Genomic DNA, 16,361 nt, shown 5'->3' with positions numbered 1-16,361 from the left:
AAGCTGCCTGACTAAGCTTTCCCACGGACTTATACCAACCCTTGACTCTCTCACGTTCGCCAGTTCTTTCTTTCCTCCTGCAAAGATAGTGTACTGCAATATGGTGGCCGAAGCAGGAGACTTTGACTTTTACTTTCTCATCTGGTTTATTAATTCGCATACCTGTCCTTTCCTCCACTTCCCCAGCCGCCCGCCCATCCCACTGCCTATCAATTTTTCCTCCTCCTCCCCCTCCTCCTCCTCCTCCTCCTCCTCCTCCTCCTCCTCCTCCTTCTTCTTCTTCTTCTTCTTCTCTGTTCTCGGGGGACTCGATAATAACAAGCGCACAATCTTATTCCCATAAATCATCTCGGGCTCGAACAAGAGGAGTACGGGTAGCATTTTCATCTCTAGTGAGCACTCGCAAAGACGTATTCCTCGTTTCTCAGACTTCGCAATATTCATTCGTTGCTGCGCATCCTTCCAAATACAAACCAGCATCCTCCAACGCTTCTCTCGACTCCTCGTCCTTTCCTTGCTTTCCAAATACACTTGGCCGTTCCACCCGTCAGGGAAAATCAGCACCTCGGGAAAGAATCTCTCTATCGCACTCGCAACCATAACCTCTCGCCCCAGAGTACTCGCAACCCGCAACACCCGAATCTCGTCGTAGGAACTTTTCCAAAGCGTCCGCGCTACATCTCACTCGTGTTTATTTATTTCTTAGAATTTTTTTTTTTTTTTTTTTTTCATCAACCCACTTAGGTACCCATTTTCGGTTTTTCCAGCTCGCTCTTCGCATGTTTCCCAGAAAATTCGGGCACGAGGCTAGGTAGCCTTTTGGCTATGGTTGATTTCCCATTGGAACACGCTAACGTCTTAGCCTCCCTACCTCACCTACCAGCTATCAGGCATATTCAGGCATTCCAATCGTCGAGCCACATCCTCAAATTGGATTCTCCCACCACGCCCCCTTCAATCGAATCCACGTAATGGCGTCTCCAGCAGGACCGTCCGGTGATCCTACCATTCCCCTCCACGGCGGGAGTGGAAGCGAGCTCGTTACGAACCCGATGACAGCGCCATATCCAAGCCCAACGCCAAATGCCGCTGAGACCTTCACAGGCTCGTCTTTTGGGCTACAGCAAGCGCAAGGGCAAGCGCAGCGTGAGCCAGTCCACAAAGCAAAAAGAAGATGTGGCGACCGTGACAAGAGTGCCAAAGACTACTGGAGGCGGCAGTACGCCACCAGTCTAGCGCAACACAATTCAGACCAGCCAGAGTTAAAGCGAAAAGACACTGGCGGTGGCGAAGATTGGTACAGGTCGAAGAGACAGCGGGCATCTGAGGGCCTCGCGGCTTTGCAAAATGAGCAGAGTGTGTTACTTACCGCCGCCGTTGACAAGGACGGCCCGATTGCGGCGAGAGCAAAGCTGGGTGATGTTTCGATGCAGAATGACACATCCTGCAAGACCACAATTGAACAGCTCGGTATCATGCGAAAGGATATCGATCCCGCCAACCAAAAAGCCCTACAAGAACTAAGCCTGCTTCAAGAAGCAACATTGTCATTTGGGGTTTCGAGGTGCAAACCTGTGAGCGGAAAGTGGCGGCTCTCTGGTTTTGGCACTCCTCTCTATCATCATCAACTCATTGGCGTAAGATGGATGCTAGGTCGCGAGATGGCCCCACACGGTCCAAACGGAGGGATCCTCGCCGATGAGATGGGCTTGGGGAAGACCGTCCAGCTCCTTGCCTGCATGTCCCAGAACCTACCTGCCAAAAACGCCAGGGTAGACAAGACCCTCGTCGTTGCGCCCAAGAAGCTTCTCTACCAGTGGTTCAATGAAATCAAGAACCATTGCATAAACAAGGAGATGAAAAGGGTTTTCATCTATGCCTCCAACACGGTCATGATGGACAGGCAATGGGAGGACGAAAGTATCATGCAAGACCCCCACTCCTCCCTCGCGGTTCCATTTACCACCAACCGCTGACAGTGATATAGCCTCACTAACTACGAACAAATTCAACGTCAGTTACCACCGAAAGATAAACTCGAGGAGATTGAGAAACTGAGAGCGGCTCGGGATCCGGCATGGAAGACTGCTCTTCAGAAACACGGCGGCCCCCTCTTCCAGACCACCTGGCACCGGATTGTACTCGATGAAGCCCACGCCATCAACAATAGAAGCAGCCAAAGTAGGAAGCGTCAGCACTTGTGAATCGTGGGAGCCGGGCGCTGACATCTTGCCCAGCGTCGAGAGCTTGCAGGAATCTCATTAGCAACCTCCGCTGGGTCCTCACCGGTACTCCAATGACGAACAGTATGGATGGTAAGCTTCTGGCCCTCGTCAATATTCCATTGTAACACCCCCTAACGTGATATAGAATTTTTCTCGTATCTAGATTTTCTCATGACCCGATACAACCACTTTAACGAGTACCGGGACGCTATGGGTGATATCGAGAGTGTGCGTTCAATTGTTGATGCAGTCCCTCCTTGCCCGCCATCATTGTTGACAAGCAGCAGGAGCAGCACAAGGAGAAATTGGCAATGATTTACCAGGAGATATCATTGAGGCGGTAAGCTGCGGCAATGTCGCAATCACCGTAAACTGGTTGTTTAAGTTGTCACCCTAGGTAACTAACACAACATAGCCGAGTGGGAGACAAGTTTATGGGCAAGCCGATCATTCAGATACCTAAGACTCACCCCCCCGAGGTGATAAACGTGGCCTTCTCCCCCCTTGAACACGGGATTTACCGGGAAATCCGAGATAGGTATACCCAAATCTGTGACGACGCGAACACCTCGGCGGCACTCGGCGGTACGTCAGTGGTTCCCAAGGAGGAGATCGCCAAGCTTTTCCACTTCCTAAGGTATTTTTCCTCACACCCAGCTTTGTTACGCCCGGAGTGCCTCGCCTCCAATGAGAACCCTGAAATAAAGGGCCCCGAACCCTTGGAGGTGACTACGACAGTGATTCACTTTTACTGCAGGCTCTGCCGTAACGTGCTGGAGGAGCCTCGAATTGGAGTGGTAATTACGCGCTCCCTCGCCCTGCATTTGTTCTGTTCCAAGCGTTTCCTAACATTCATAGTGCGGCCATGCGTTCTGCAAGCGTTGCATCAGTGCCTACCGCAAGGTCAAGAGAGAGGCTCGTTGTCTGAGCTGCAATGCACAAGTGACATTAGAGAGGACCAAGCCGGCAGGTGATGACTGCTTCTATCCCATCTCTCACCACGAAGGCTTGGCAGGTGTGCTTGACGGGTCGTGCCAGAAGGGCAAACAGAGAACCGCAACCCAACGACGGAAGCCAGGTGATGACGAGTGCGGTTTGCAGCCGAGGCTGGCCGCAGGGGCTGCAAACAAAGATGGTCGTAGGAAGAACTCGGCAAAGCGAAAATCGAAGTCCACGGGCCGAAGGGAAAGGGGTAAGATCAAGAAGGCAAGAACGGATGACGGGATGGGCCCGATGCGTGCCAATGCTCGCGCGTTCCTGCGGCGATGCGACGAGGAGCCGTGGAATCCAATCCCGCATGGGGTAAAGACCAGAGCAGCTTTGGAGCTGGTACAGAAATGGCAAAAGGAAGCACCAGAGGACAATATAATCAGTGGGTTGCCATGTCTTCGTTTATAACCGTCGGCCCCTGGTGCTCACCACGATCGCAGTATTCGTCCAGTGGATTCCGATGCTCTGCATTCTAGGAAGAATGCTTTTCCAGAATGGGTTCCCATTTGTTTATTTCTGGGGTGAGATGGGAAACGGCGAGCAGCAGAGGAGCATTCAGGTTTTCCAGAAAGTTTCTGAGGTCAAGGTTATGGTGAGTACTCCCGGTGCCATTTGATTAGGTCATGACCGAGGCTGTCCCTTCACCCTCCAAGAAACATCTATCGCTAACCAACATGGCGAACACTAGCTCATTTCCCTCTCATGCGGTGCTCATGGGCTGAATTTGACTGCTGCCAACCGCGCCATAGTCTTTGATCACTGGTGGCACAAGTGCTTGGAACATCAAGCTTTCGCACGTATCCACCGAATCGGCCAGACCAAAGAGGTCCATACAGCGAAGCTTGTCGTAAAGGAGTCTCTCGACGAAAAGATTTTGAAGATGCAAGCTGCGAAGGAGGAAACAATCGCAAGTACTATGGAAGCCGGGGCCCTGACCCGAAAGCCAACGCGTCTCGAGATTCGTGACCTCCTTTGCAAGGACGGCCAGCTTGACGAGGAGCTGCTAGCGGGAGTGGATATGGATGATAGCGATAACAACGACAACGGCAGCAGCATGGCCGGGATTAGCAGTGACGACGATGACAATAGCGATGGCAACAGCAACAACGACAGCGACTACATGTGCACTGATGACGATAGTGATGGCGATTAGAATACGGATGCCGATCCTGGGGTTGGCAGCCTGCACGGGGTAGTTATCTGCTTATTCTGCACTAAGGCGACTGGGGGCGGTTGGCCAGCGAGCTCGAGAGCGTAGATGATTGATATCTATCATCTCTTCAACGCGTCTTCCCAAGGCCATCACCTTATTGGCCCTCAGGGGTGCTTACGAGAGAGGGGGCTATCGAGCGGCCGGATGATTCTAGCGATAAATGGGTTATGTAACTGAGTTAGTTGTATCTGAGGCCTTAAGGTTGGGACCGGACCTCTCGCCGATATACCTGCCAAACTAGCTGGAAAGCCGGTCTCGGGATGCCACTTAGCTCACCGAATCAATGATTTAGAAAGTCAATGAGCCTTACTGTTGCTCTGCGATGTGCAGCATGGCACTTATAAACCGGTCGGTACAGTAGAAACGAACCTTGAAGCGTATGACACAAGCAGGGAGTGGCTATGACAACAATCACGCGGGGGAGAGAACGTCGAGTGTCGACCATCAAAGTCTCTGGCTTACGCCATTGAGAGGGATGGATAGTGTACTTCTTGGTTTTGGGCCGTTTAACTAAGTAATCATCCGACTTAAACCACGGACTGGGTATTCCCTGTCCCCGAAATACATGTAGATGCCAATTTCCCACGGCGTATGTTCTACAGCAAGTGGTATGATCAAACTTCAAATGTGCGTAACCTTATCTAACCTTTTATGCTTCTGAGTGCACGCGATGATGTAGGGTCAATGGTTCCAGTCCTTACTTCAACCTTAAACCTGCCTGCGTCGAGGAAAGATACAAGCCTTTGGTCTTAGCGGATACCGGCTCTGCGTTGGGTCTTATTGGATAGAACAGAGGCCTTGCGCGACCGTCTTTGAACGCTCAGGTTTGGCAAACGGAATCCGACATTATGAGGATCTGTCCAAGAAGACCCCCCATACCCGTGTGACACATCTTCGGACTGGGGCTATCAGGTTCCACAGCGCAGCGAGTTGGCATATTTGACGCCGGTCCCCGGACATCGAGACATTGGCGATAACGGCATGTATATCTGAGACTGAATATCTTGCTGATCTGCCGGTCCTCTCATATCAACGGTGTATGCAGCTGTGATGGTATACATACGCGGGAGATTGCACGACCGTTTACATACAGACTTAAGTGGCGGGAATGAAGACCGGAAGATTTTTGACAAGCAATCAATTTGAGCAGGGCGTTCAATGAGATTCATTGTGTTTACATTCCAATGCCGGATGAAGTACTGACTGGGTTAGGGTTAAGACATATCGCAGAAAAATCGCCTAAAGCTTCTGGATGCCGCTCCAACAACAAGGAAGCCTCTTCCAATTGATTACTTGCCAATAGTTAAAGGAGTTCCCTGTCATCGAACAATCACATACGACCATACCTACTGGAAAGCTCGGGATCCCGTCCGCTCTCCCCTAGATAAACCAGTAAGGGCCAGATTAGTAGTTGGGTCGGTGACGACCAGCGAATCCCTGGTGTTGTATGTTTTTTTTAACCCTTGCGCAACCCAACGTAAATCATGGACTACGCCTATTTGAGCCATCTGCAGGTGCCTTCCTCGCTTACCGGCTCACTTGAATGTGTATTCCCAACTATTTTTCTCTTTAGACAGATTCGAGCCCGAACAAAGGTCTTCTGAGCAATTCATGCAGCTGAATATTCCTGGGTTTCATTGTCCTTGGAATTGAGGGAGATAAAGGTGAGCTTTTCCAGAGCCTGGGACGACTCTATTTCTCATCTTTACCTGTGTCTCGTGTGATCCTATTTCAGATTTACGGCGTCTACAACTGCGATCTAACCACCCACTGATTTAGCAGTAGCTACGAGTCTCGTAGATCGTTGTTACAAGACGACTTTAAAGGCAGTGGCCCAATTACACACGGCGCACAAGTTGGATGACAACCTCAGCAAATAAAAGACAATTAAAGGCATATCACAGCACAGACCCTCAACAATAAAACCACAACAAGCAGAAGTCACCATGGCGAAAGGGCCAACCAACCCGCCCCACGAACCGGCTGTCCGCGCATCTGACCCCCTGCCCAAAGGCTACCGCTTCGTCCCTAAGGGCAAAGTCTACATCACCAAGCACTGCCGGCGGCAGACGCACGACGCGCGCAAGACGCTGTACGTCGTGCTCGGGGGCGGCAAGACCAACAAGCCGGTCGGCTTACGCTGCCCGGCCTACATCTACCACTCCGTCATGTGCCAGCACAAGGCCACAGCGGCCCGGCGCGCGGCGGCCGTCCAGAAGCGCGACGCGGCCAAGGAGGGGGGCTTTGAGGACGCCATCGTCGAGCTCTTCCCGGACATTCCGAGGGGGGAGGTCCCGCGGATCGTCAAGCACGCCCTCAAGACGCACAGTCGGAGGGTGGGCAGGGCTGGGGCGGTGGGGTTGGAGGAGCGCGCCACGCTCGTGGTGCGGGCGCATATCAGGCACGTGCATACTGATTATGAGCGGTTGCTGAAGCAGGGCGTGGGTAGGCTAGAAGCGAGGGAGGAGGTTTGGGATGGGGTGAATGAGACGGTGAGGTGGTGGGGTGGTAGGGAGCTAAGACGGCCGGCTATGGTTCCTACTAAAGGGCAGGCGAAAAAGAATGGGAGGAAAGTTTCTCCTTTTACGCTTAAAAAGGCAAAGGCAAAAGGCGTGAAGAAGGCGGTGGTTTATGCAGACTCGGGAGATCATGTGGTTAGTCGGCGGATGGGCAGGGAGGTGTCGGGGAGCCCGAGAGGTGATGAGGCACCAGCACTCTCTGCTACTCCTATGGGCACCTGCCGCACGGCAAGAGGGATGCTACAATCGTCAAGAAGGGTTCACTATCTCGTCGACGACTTGGATGAGCTAGACGGGCATGCGGATGGCGGGGTGGAAGACGGTGATGCTATTTTCTGGGACGAAAGCACCAGCGGCTATGACAGCAGCTGTGGCGAGTGGGGCGATTAGTGCGGTGTTACCAGACAGTTGGCTACCGGATAATGTATGATGAGCGGCCCAATGTGACAGCCAACCTGCTTGGGCTAGTCGGGCCAGTTGGGTGTTGTTGGGCGTTATTGGATAAAGCAGGTGGCCATGGGAGCGTTCGGCACATGAACCTGTGTGAGAAGGGTTGACCAAGCAAAGCAACTTGCGACATATGTAGTGCTACTGATTCCGGAGAAACAACACTGGGCTTAACGAATAAGGACTCCGCGATCCCGAGCGGCGGAAGCATCTCAGCGGCGACTCATCTGGCTCGCTGGCTCGCCCCGGGAATGAAGCGGGGGGTTTCGGAGTATGGCACAGCTCAGCCGTCGGGGATATGTCTTTGTCCAACGGGAGCTCCGGTGAAATGCCTAATCACCATGCGTAAGGTTCAGGGATATGATGGGGTGTGAGTTGGGCCAGAATCCGGTCTCAATGGCGCGACGCGGGGATTGAGGGGCAGATTCCAGAAGCACTAGCGTGTAAGACTGGCCCAAACAGCCGCATGGTGGGAACCGAGGCGCAGGCCGAGCCACCGGCGGTGCTGGGTCCGGGTCTGGCCCGCACATCCCCACCAACCTCCGGGCTCCGGCCCTGTGCATAATTTCGCGGGGACTGCGGCAAACTGCGCGTCATGAAGGGTGACCAGTGATGGTGCGAGGGGTACATAAGGCATCGTGGCCTCCCACATGTGACTCGTGCCCGAGTGAGATCAAATCTAAGCCCCTGAACACTTTGCAACTAGACACTGCCTAGCAAATCGCACTTCACAAGATGGCCTCTGAGAAGAAACAGCAAATTACCTTTGAAGGTCTGTTTCGAGCTTCACAAATCCCCAGATGGTCTGAGGATGTCTGACTGACGGGCGATAGACTACCTCGGTGTCACCGAGGCGGCCTTTGAGTGGGCTGACAGTTACGACTCGAAGGACTGGGACCGCCTGAGGAAGTGCATCGCGCCGACTCTGAGGGTACGCTGACAAAGTGAACTTTGCCCCCTATGTCAGGTCGATGGACTGACGAGAACTCCAGATCGACTACCGCTCGTTCCTCAACAAGCTATGGGAGGCAATGCCGGCTGAGGAATTCATCGCCATGATCTCGGACAAGTCTGTGCTGGGCAACCCGCTCCTGCGGACGCAGCACTTCATCGGTGGTGCCAACAAGTGGGAGAAGGTGTCGGACACAGAGATCATCGGATACCACCAGCTGCGTGTGCCGCACCAGGTCTACACGGACGAGAGCCTGCAGAACGTTGCCGTCAAGGGCCACGCCCACAGCCACAACACGCACTACTACCGCAAGATCGACGGCGTGTGGAAGTTCGCCGGGCTCAACCCCAACATCCGGTGGTCCGAGTATGACTTTGACAAGGTATTTGCCGGTGGACGCGACAACTTTGGCGATTCGGCGTAGCGTGGAAACGGTCGGTTGCCGGATGGCTGCAGCAACGCGAGACGTTGCCTATTAGACAGGCGGACGAGCCGGGAGGGAAAGCGTAGTGCTAGCTCAGATACGCAAGAAAAAAAACTTTCTGGTACGAGCCACCATACTGGCCGAGGAGTGCATCTAAGTGCCGAGATTGTGCTATCCGAGATGTTTGTTTGTGGTTGGGTATGTCTTAGGTGATGTTGGGTTGGGATTACGGTGCTGTGTAGTGAGTGCGTGTGGGGACTTGCCAGTGATTGGTTACCGAGGTGGAGAGGTACTCCAGGTCATCGTGCTGCAAGCCATCAGCAATTATTTTACCTACCTTCTGATCCTTGGAAACGGACGACGCAGTCGAAGCTCGACTTCAGACCCGCCAATCCCGCCGATGACATACCAGAGGTGACACAGATAGCGTGCCAGCCCCGGCCGCGCGCAAATCCCATCAACGAGATGCGCGAGTTTATGCATTACATTACAAATGCCTTCTACGACGCGACCGGGTGGAACGAGGACAACACTTACAAGGAGCTCAATGCCACTGCTCGGGGTAGGCGGTTCTCGCCCGTTCTCCTCGCTTCTCCCTCTCTAACTGCTTACAGAACTCATCGACTTTCCCCTCCCTAGGGGGCTCCGTCTGATCCTCTCGTCGCTCGCAACTCCATACTTTGCTACAAGCTACCAGCTCGGCAGCGTGGGCATCGTCGATGGCTCCATCTCGTACCTGCACAGCTCCATCCCTTTGACAGACATCGCCGCGCAGTCGGATAAAATACCCCTACCGGCCTTGCTGCGGTCGTACCGGCGACTGCACGATCTCGGTTCGAGGGACACGGACACACCGGAAGCTCCAAAACTCCAATTGCCCGACGGCGCCGAGCCAGATTCGACCCGACACAGGCACAATCTCTTATATGGTCGACTCTACCTGCCACAGTCTCTTCTCGAGGGCCTGGTTGTTCGGCGCTTCAGCCCAGCCCTACAGGTCCAGCTCTCAGCCGTTAGCCAACAGTCACTGCGCAATGGCGGCACCGTATTGGGCTTAGTCCAGTATGACCAGGGAAAATATGGGGTTGAAGGTCTAGCCTCGACCGACGGTGGGCTCCTCGGCGTCCGGGGTATCTACAACTTTGGGGGAGACGCTTCATCACCAACCGCGAGCCAGGCAGCCAGTCCCGTCTGCTCTGACGGCAATGGCAACGGCCAGTCAGGGGAGAGAGAGCGGATCTACGGCCGCTTCAGCGCCGGCGGCGAGTTGTATTACGGGACGCTCAACAAATCCGGAGGCATGTCCCTAGGGGCGCGTTTCGCAACTCTGCCGGCACACCGAGGGACGCCACTGACGGCGACTCTAACCATCAACCCGCTCATGGGGAACATCAATGCCACATATGCAGTTTTGGCGAAGGATTACTGCTCCCTAGCTACAAGGATGGAATTCAACGTTTACAGCTACGAGAGCGAGTGGGCCGTGGGCATGGAGCTGTGGAGCAACCGAAGGCCGGCCGGTTTTTTGTTGGGCGCCGACCCTAGCTGTCAGCCCGAGGGCGATTCCGAGCCTCCCAGACCAAAGGAGAGAAGTTTCCAGGCGAAGATGGAGTGGCGATTGGACGACCCGGAGCCGGAACCAGAACCGCACGGCCGGGGGAATGGTGCCGCGGACAGGAGAAAAGAAGAGTACCTGGGTGTCCTGAAGGCGCGGCTTGACCAAAACCTCAGGATTGGCCTCCTCTGGGAGGGCCGCGCCAAATCGCTCATCTTCAGCCTCGGCACCGGGGTCGACTTGCGGAGGCTAGGCGAGCCGTTTCGAAACCTGGGTCTCGAGATACAATACTCGTCATGACTACCCTGGAGCGTTGTGTTGATGTTGCTGAAAAAAAAGGGCCGATGACAGCTGGGAAGGTGGGCCTCAGGTCGGGCGGGAACCTTGACGGTCAGGTTTCACGGGGCGTTTCCGGGTAGCGTCAGCATCTCATTTCGGTGGTGAACGATCGGACGATGTTGGATTCGAGGGACCGTTTGCCCTGGTGTGGGATAACCGCCTGAATGATGGAGGGAAGTGCACCGGCCGTCAGGCAGCCGACATAAAAGCTACAAGACCGGCTCTCCCAGCGGTCCAAAGCTGCCTGGGCACCTAGTGCTAGTTGAATCTCCCGCGACGCGCCATCGGCCCTCAAGGTCCTCAGGCCCTCCCGACTTAAGCCCTCCGTTCCGCTGCCTTCTCTTTCTGCAACGGTCTCCCGGTTACGCGGTCGCCGATCCCGCGCGTCCCACAACGATCGGATTCGATATCGCAACAGTCGGCGTCAATACCCTACCGGTATCTCCCTTCGTCACGCAGAATTACCTGTTGTTTCCATACGAGCAGGTTTCTGCGCTCGAGGAGTAAGTACAGCCTCGGCGCATGTATCTTGCTACTGCCCGCTGATGCTGACATCTGTGGCTCGAGAGTTTCTGGACTGTTCACCGTCAGGTGCTCGCAGCCGCCTGTTCACAAATATTGTCTGCAGAACAGCTTATCGATGCCACGTCACTGCCACGCTTTCTCGTGGCTTTGTTTCGTCGGAGAATCATTTATTTAACTCCAACCTGACCAAGCGGCCGAGACGCACATGTTCATATAATAGTTCCTCCGTAAATCGCCACGCTGCCACCAAGCAGAGCCGCCACTATCTACACAAACTAGCCATTTCCCACTGGCTGTGCGGAACGCCTGCTTAGCACAAAGAAAACGGTAGAGCCCCCCTACCTGACCAAGCTTGACCTGGACCCGTGTCAGATACCGTCTGCACACCAGCGACAACGCCATCGAGCACCGCGGTGCTACTCGAATACGGGAGCAAGGAATACAGGGTGCCGCCCATCAGCAACAATGCCCTTGTTGGCAATTCAATCACCGCTTCACCAGTCCTTGCTGGAGGCGCGGGTCGTAGGTGATGGCGAAGAGCCAATCGAAGGCTGTGACACCTCTATAGCTAGCACAACCTACTGGGGCCTGCGCATTGCCTCCATCTTCGTCATCCTGGCCGGTTCCGCACTGGGTGCCCTCTTGCCTATCTTCTTAGCCAGGACGTCAAGTATGCGAGTGCTGAAGATATGCTTCTTCATGGCCAAATACTTTGGCACCGGCGTGATTTTGGCGACGGCATGGATGCACCTTCTCTGCCCGGCGTCTGATAACCTCCGCGACGAATGCCTGAGTGGCACCCTGCCTGATTACGACTGGGCAATGGCTATCGGCTTAATGACGGTTATGGTCATGTTCCTCCTCGAAATCGTCGTATCTCACTTTGACTTTGGCTTCGGTTCCGCCCATGGGCACGGCCACGGGGCGCGCCATGAAGCTAAGCGTGATAGTGGCGCCGCAATTGGCCATCCCGGCGACGGACTGTCGCAGGATGTAGAACGTGCCGGCTTAGCTACCTCGGCTGCGGCATCCTCAGCCAGGCCTGGCACCGCTGCGACTAATAGCACGGGTTCTTACGGCTTGGACGGGGCTCGGACACTCCCGCCTGAGCTCTGCTATCCGCCACGTGGAGAGAACCATATGGGCCACCACCGGTACCATGTTGAGGGCGACGGACACGCCAACTACGCTGCGCAGCTGACTGCCATCTTCATTCTCGAATTCGGCGTCATCTTCCACTCGATATTCATCGGCCTCACTCTCGCTGTCACAGACAACTTCCTTATCCTGTTTGCCGTCCTGGTCTTCCACCAGACCTTTGAGGGACTCGGACTGGGTGCGCGTCTAGCTACGGCAACCTGGGCCCCGGGTGCCCGGAGTTGGACGCCGTATGCTCTTGGGATGCTGTACGCCGTCAGCACACCTTTCGCGATCAGAATGGGCCTCGTCGTGAGCAGCTCGCTCACGCTGGAGTCAACAACCAGCAAAATTGTCAACGGCGTCTTTGATGCCATCAGCGGCGGCATTCTTATGTACACTGGCCTCGTCGAACTGGTGGCGCACGAGTTTATGTTCAACCCGGAGATGCGTAAGGCGGGTCTGTGGATGCAGCTTGCTGCGTATGCCTGTGTTGCCCTTGGAGTTGGACTGATGGCTCTGTTGGCGAATTGGGCATGAAGCGGCCGGTTGGTAGGGAATTTGGTTTTAGAACTAGGATAGACGGATTCGCTTTTTCGGGACGAAATGAAGAATATTAGTAGAACGGTGGATTCGCGCGGCTCTGAATAGAGTGGATAGAGGTGGTGATGATTTGATACGCATGTGATGTGAGTAATACTTAATGCAGGTTTAGGCCTTGCGGGCTGTATCATTTGAGTTCTGCTAGACTGTCTGAGCAAAATGTCGGGGGATAATCAAATGGAAATATGCCCCTTGTGATGTGATTCTTGTGATACCTAAGTGTCCGCCGAAACGGTTCCTGATGGCACGGTTCAATGCTGCCGTCTCCCACCTCAGGAGTGGCTATCCCTATCCCTCTAACTCTGAGTCATTCCTATCGATCCCCACTAGCAATAGAGCCAGGCGAGTCGCGCCGTATTATAAATCGAAACGACCTCGAAACTGAACAAACAAGGCAAGGTGGTGGGAAAAGGTGGAAATTCAACGCCGGACTAGTTAATCAGCCATTCGAGTAAACCCCAACCTCAGACTCCCCTGATTGTCGAAGCGGTACCCAAATGCTTAACTCCCCAGAATCCTAGCTTGAGCTGTCCCAAAACTCCAGAAAAGAGGTGCGGCCACGAGGGACGTCGGGCGCCACCAGCTCAGGGGATCTCAACCCCAAGTCCTGCTCCTTGCTTCTGGCTGCGCCGGGCAACGCGAGCGAAGATGCTCCGTGTCCGGAATTTCGCATCTCTTGCGCTCTCCCGGGCACGAGACCTGTTGTTAGTCCGGTTCTGTTCCTCCCACTTGGCCCTCTTCCTCACCATCCATGATACGGACGATGACCGCCGCGCCGGCGACGAGGGCGTGGAGGGTGTGGCGGACGACGCTAACGCGATGGCGCCACCTCTATATGCGAACCTCTGGATGTCGTCTGCCGCGTTTGGCTGCAAGTTTGGAGCGGGGGAGGCAAAAAAGCCGGATCGGCCCGCTACCGTCGACACTGGATCAGGCCGCTCGCGGCTGGAGCTCCGGGTGGAGGTCCGGGCCCTGGGAGGTGAGGCCTGGGACCTGGGGGCCGGTGTGGCGGTTGTTGCGGTCTGCAGTGTTCCCTGTGCTTGGGAGCAGGCCGGCATTAGCTTGAATGATATAGGGTCGACTGGCTGACATCGGGGCTTAGCAACAGGCGCCTGGTCTGGCGCAGATACCCATACTTTCCACTATCAATATGGAGTTAGCGGTTTGATTAGTACTAAATGCGGAGCCAGTGCTGGGACCTACATCTTCTGGAGACGAGGTGGGAGGGACTCTGGCTTGGGTTGCCTGCTTGATAGGCGCGCGTGGTTGGGCCTCAACATCGCCATTGCCCGTACCGACATTTGTGTCATCACCAATATCCTCACCATATAGGACTTCCTCGCCATTTAGGACGTCCTCGCCATTCAGGACTTCCTCCTCTTCCAGATCCCCGCCTTCCCTGTTTTTGTCATTTTGATCGCGGGTGTTGTTGTCCTCAGCCGCCTTGAACGTCCGGACACACCTCTCACACTTACAAGCCCGGCACCCTGCCACGCTCTGACGGATTCCTCTCACGAGAAATGGACGCGGCTCGACAAATATATCTATGCCGGTCACCCGCTTGATTAAGTCGAGGAACTTCCAACACTGAACCGCCCGGCCAAATATCAGCGAAGGCCCGTAGCCACCGGGGAAAGCGCCAGCATAGATGCAGAAAAATGCATGAAACTTACATTCCCGCAAGGCCAATGGTCAAGTATAATCAAGGCTTGCTTCAAAATATCAGGCACAACGGCACCCTGCAGTTTGGGCATCTGTCTAAAATCCGTCGTCCCAAGGACAGCGTTCAGAGTGGCAATGACCCAATACATCGCCAGCTTTTTTTCCTATCGATTGGTTAGCAAGTCAGGGGCGTAGTACAGGAGCAATGTCCAGTGAACGAACGACATGGCATGCGTTGAAGCGTCCAGCATGCTCTGGAAGTGGCTTCCCATTCTTATCCCGAAAAGACCGGGATAAATTAAAACCGAGAAACTCGGAGACGTCCCGGACAAGACGGGTGTACTTGGAATTATCCAAGACAGTCTTGTTCCCCCTTTCGGTGTTTGACGTCCAGCCGCTAACGGCTGCCATTTTCACCATGGGATCCACAAGAGAGGCGATAACTCCCGTTGTCGCACTCTCGAGTTGTTGTTTGTCAAGTCTGAATACGTCTTCCGGTTTAAGCAAAACCAGTCTGTCGTCCGCTTTGTAGAGGAAAGAGCTCGAGAACTCATGTTCTCCTTCTAGGCGACTGGGTGCCAGACCTAATGTTAGCGAACAGCCGTAGATAGAAGCGGATGCCCCTCTCCGCCCAAGAAACAAACCTCGATGCACAGGCGGCGGGGTGCCGCAGGATTGTTGCAATGCGGGCACGTCTTTTCTCCTGCGTCTTAGACACGGCTCGCAGACCGAGGCGTCTGTAGGCATCCAGTTTACGAGTGAAAAAACTCGCTCTTCCATACTTGAGAGCAGTATGCCCTCTGTAATCTTTCAATGCTGTAGATGCCCCATTCCTTAGTAGGAGCCTCGCTATTGTTAAACGACCCGTCAAGACGGCTATCATCAACGGCGTTGACCCGTATGCGTCGCGGCTGTTTATGGTCTTTTTGCCGTCATCGGACCGCAGGATCTCTCGGACGTTCCGAGTTTCGCCTCCCAACACTGCGATGTGTAGGTCGCTGAGGCGCAGAGCCCGCCGATGCTCGCTTTTGAACCGGCCCATAGTGGTACTTCAGACACCTGGCGCTGGAATCACGTCAATGTCTGTCACCTATAGTGACGATTGAAACCAAGGACAAACACGAGACAAGATTACTGAGTCAAGATTCGCGGCAAGCAACGGTCATGGAAACAGTCATGGAAACAGTCAAAGTGAGCAAGGTTACGGCGAGCAAGAGCAAAAGCAGCTGAATCGAAAGCAAGTTGGGAACGATATAGAAGTCGCAGTGGTATTTAATGACGCGAGACCCGAGCAGGTGCCAAAGAGCCAAACGTGGCACAAACCTATTTGGAATAGAGTGCTGTTGGGTTTCAGAAGCGTGATCGGTCGCTTTCACGTAGTCGAACGGGAGAATTGCAGTGGTCGTAACGGACGGCGACGGTTAGGTGTGCCTATCGCAGAGTTGAAGGTGGAAGGGAGAAGAGTACGACAGCACTCCAAGAAGGAAGGATCACTGAGGCGAAGCAGGTGAACTTCGAGGAAGAGAAAGAGTTGATTAGGGGGGAAGGTTTAGGAGGAAAAGGTCTAGGAAAGAAGGTTTGAGAGGAAAGGATTGGGAGGAAAAGTTTAAGAGGAAGAGGGCTGCAGAGGTAGAAGAGGAAGATGAGAATCAAGAGTGGGCGAGAATTTCAAGCAGGAATAAATCTGGAAGAAGAATTTGGTAAGCATGTGAGTTACAGCTCAAATTACTATGAACGAAGGGGCTATACGGGCTATAATCCGTGCAGACA

At 54.2% G+C, this 16,361-nt stretch overlaps 6 protein-coding genes and 1 non-coding gene across 7 annotated transcripts; 5 read left to right on the top strand and 2 right to left on the bottom strand.

Moving 5' to 3' along the window:
* Positions 1–971: 971 nt before the first annotated feature.
* Positions 972–4,368, top strand: MFIFM68171_11072 (DNA repair protein RAD16; the record flags this gene model as incomplete). The annotated part of the gene is made up of 9 exons (XM_071066491.1): positions 972–1,927; positions 1,988–2,181; positions 2,238–2,315; positions 2,371–2,453; positions 2,510–2,565; positions 2,641–3,022; positions 3,084–3,597; positions 3,656–3,807; positions 3,904–4,368. 9 exons carry the CDS (start codon positions 972–974, stop codon positions 4,366–4,368), a joined length of 2,880 nt encoding a protein of 959 aa, XP_070922592.1.
* A 1,394-nt stretch (positions 4,369–5,762) lies between these two features.
* MP_IFM68171_r77 lies at positions 5,763–5,878 on the bottom strand. Its single transcript, XR_011606024.1, has one exon. It is a non-coding gene; the product is annotated as a 5S ribosomal RNA (ribosomal RNA).
* Positions 5,879–6,374: 496 nt separating this feature from the next.
* MFIFM68171_11071 (uncharacterized protein) lies at positions 6,375–7,337 on the top strand (the record flags this gene model as incomplete). The annotated part of the gene is made up of 1 exon (XM_071066490.1): positions 6,375–7,337. One exon carries the CDS (start codon positions 6,375–6,377, stop codon positions 7,335–7,337), a length of 963 nt encoding a protein of 320 aa, XP_070922591.1.
* A 792-nt stretch (positions 7,338–8,129) lies between these two features.
* Positions 8,130–8,770, top strand: SCD1 (Scytalone dehydratase; the record flags this gene model as incomplete). The annotated part of the gene is made up of 3 exons (XM_071066489.1): positions 8,130–8,166; positions 8,228–8,325; positions 8,387–8,770. The coding sequence occupies 3 exons, from the start codon at positions 8,130–8,132 to the stop codon at positions 8,768–8,770; spliced, it is 519 nt and encodes a 172-aa protein (XP_070922590.1).
* Positions 8,771–9,235: 465 nt separating this feature from the next.
* MDM10 (Mitochondrial distribution and morphology protein 10) lies at positions 9,236–10,625 on the top strand (the record flags this gene model as incomplete). The annotated part of the gene is made up of 2 exons (XM_071066488.1): positions 9,236–9,332; positions 9,385–10,625. 2 exons carry the CDS (start codon positions 9,236–9,238, stop codon positions 10,623–10,625), a joined length of 1,338 nt encoding a protein of 445 aa, XP_070922589.1.
* Positions 10,626–11,654: 1,029 nt separating this feature from the next.
* Positions 11,655–12,866, top strand: ZRT2 (low-affinity Zn(2+) transporter zrt2; the record flags this gene model as incomplete). The annotated part of the gene is made up of 1 exon (XM_071066487.1): positions 11,655–12,866. One exon carries the CDS (start codon positions 11,655–11,657, stop codon positions 12,864–12,866), a length of 1,212 nt encoding a protein of 403 aa, XP_070922588.1.
* A 647-nt stretch (positions 12,867–13,513) lies between these two features.
* MFIFM68171_11067 (Serine/threonine-protein phosphatase 6 regulatory ankyrin repeat subunit C) lies at positions 13,514–15,633 on the bottom strand (the record flags this gene model as incomplete). The annotated part of the gene is made up of 5 exons (XM_071066486.1): positions 13,514–14,071; positions 14,133–14,516; positions 14,603–14,755; positions 14,814–15,162; positions 15,236–15,633. The coding sequence occupies 5 exons, from the start codon at positions 15,631–15,633 to the stop codon at positions 13,514–13,516; spliced, it is 1,842 nt and encodes a 613-aa protein (XP_070922587.1).
* Between the last annotated feature and the right edge of the window lie 728 nt (positions 15,634–16,361).

The sequence above is a fragment of the Madurella fahalii genome, assembly GCF_045866475.1.
Source record: "Madurella fahalii IFM 68171 DNA, scaffold_6, whole genome shotgun sequence".
Taxonomy (NCBI): domain Eukaryota; kingdom Fungi; phylum Ascomycota; class Sordariomycetes; order Sordariales; genus Madurella; species Madurella fahalii.
The sequence above is the reverse complement of the archived record's forward strand: the minus strand, read 5'-3'. Positions and strand labels throughout refer to the sequence as shown.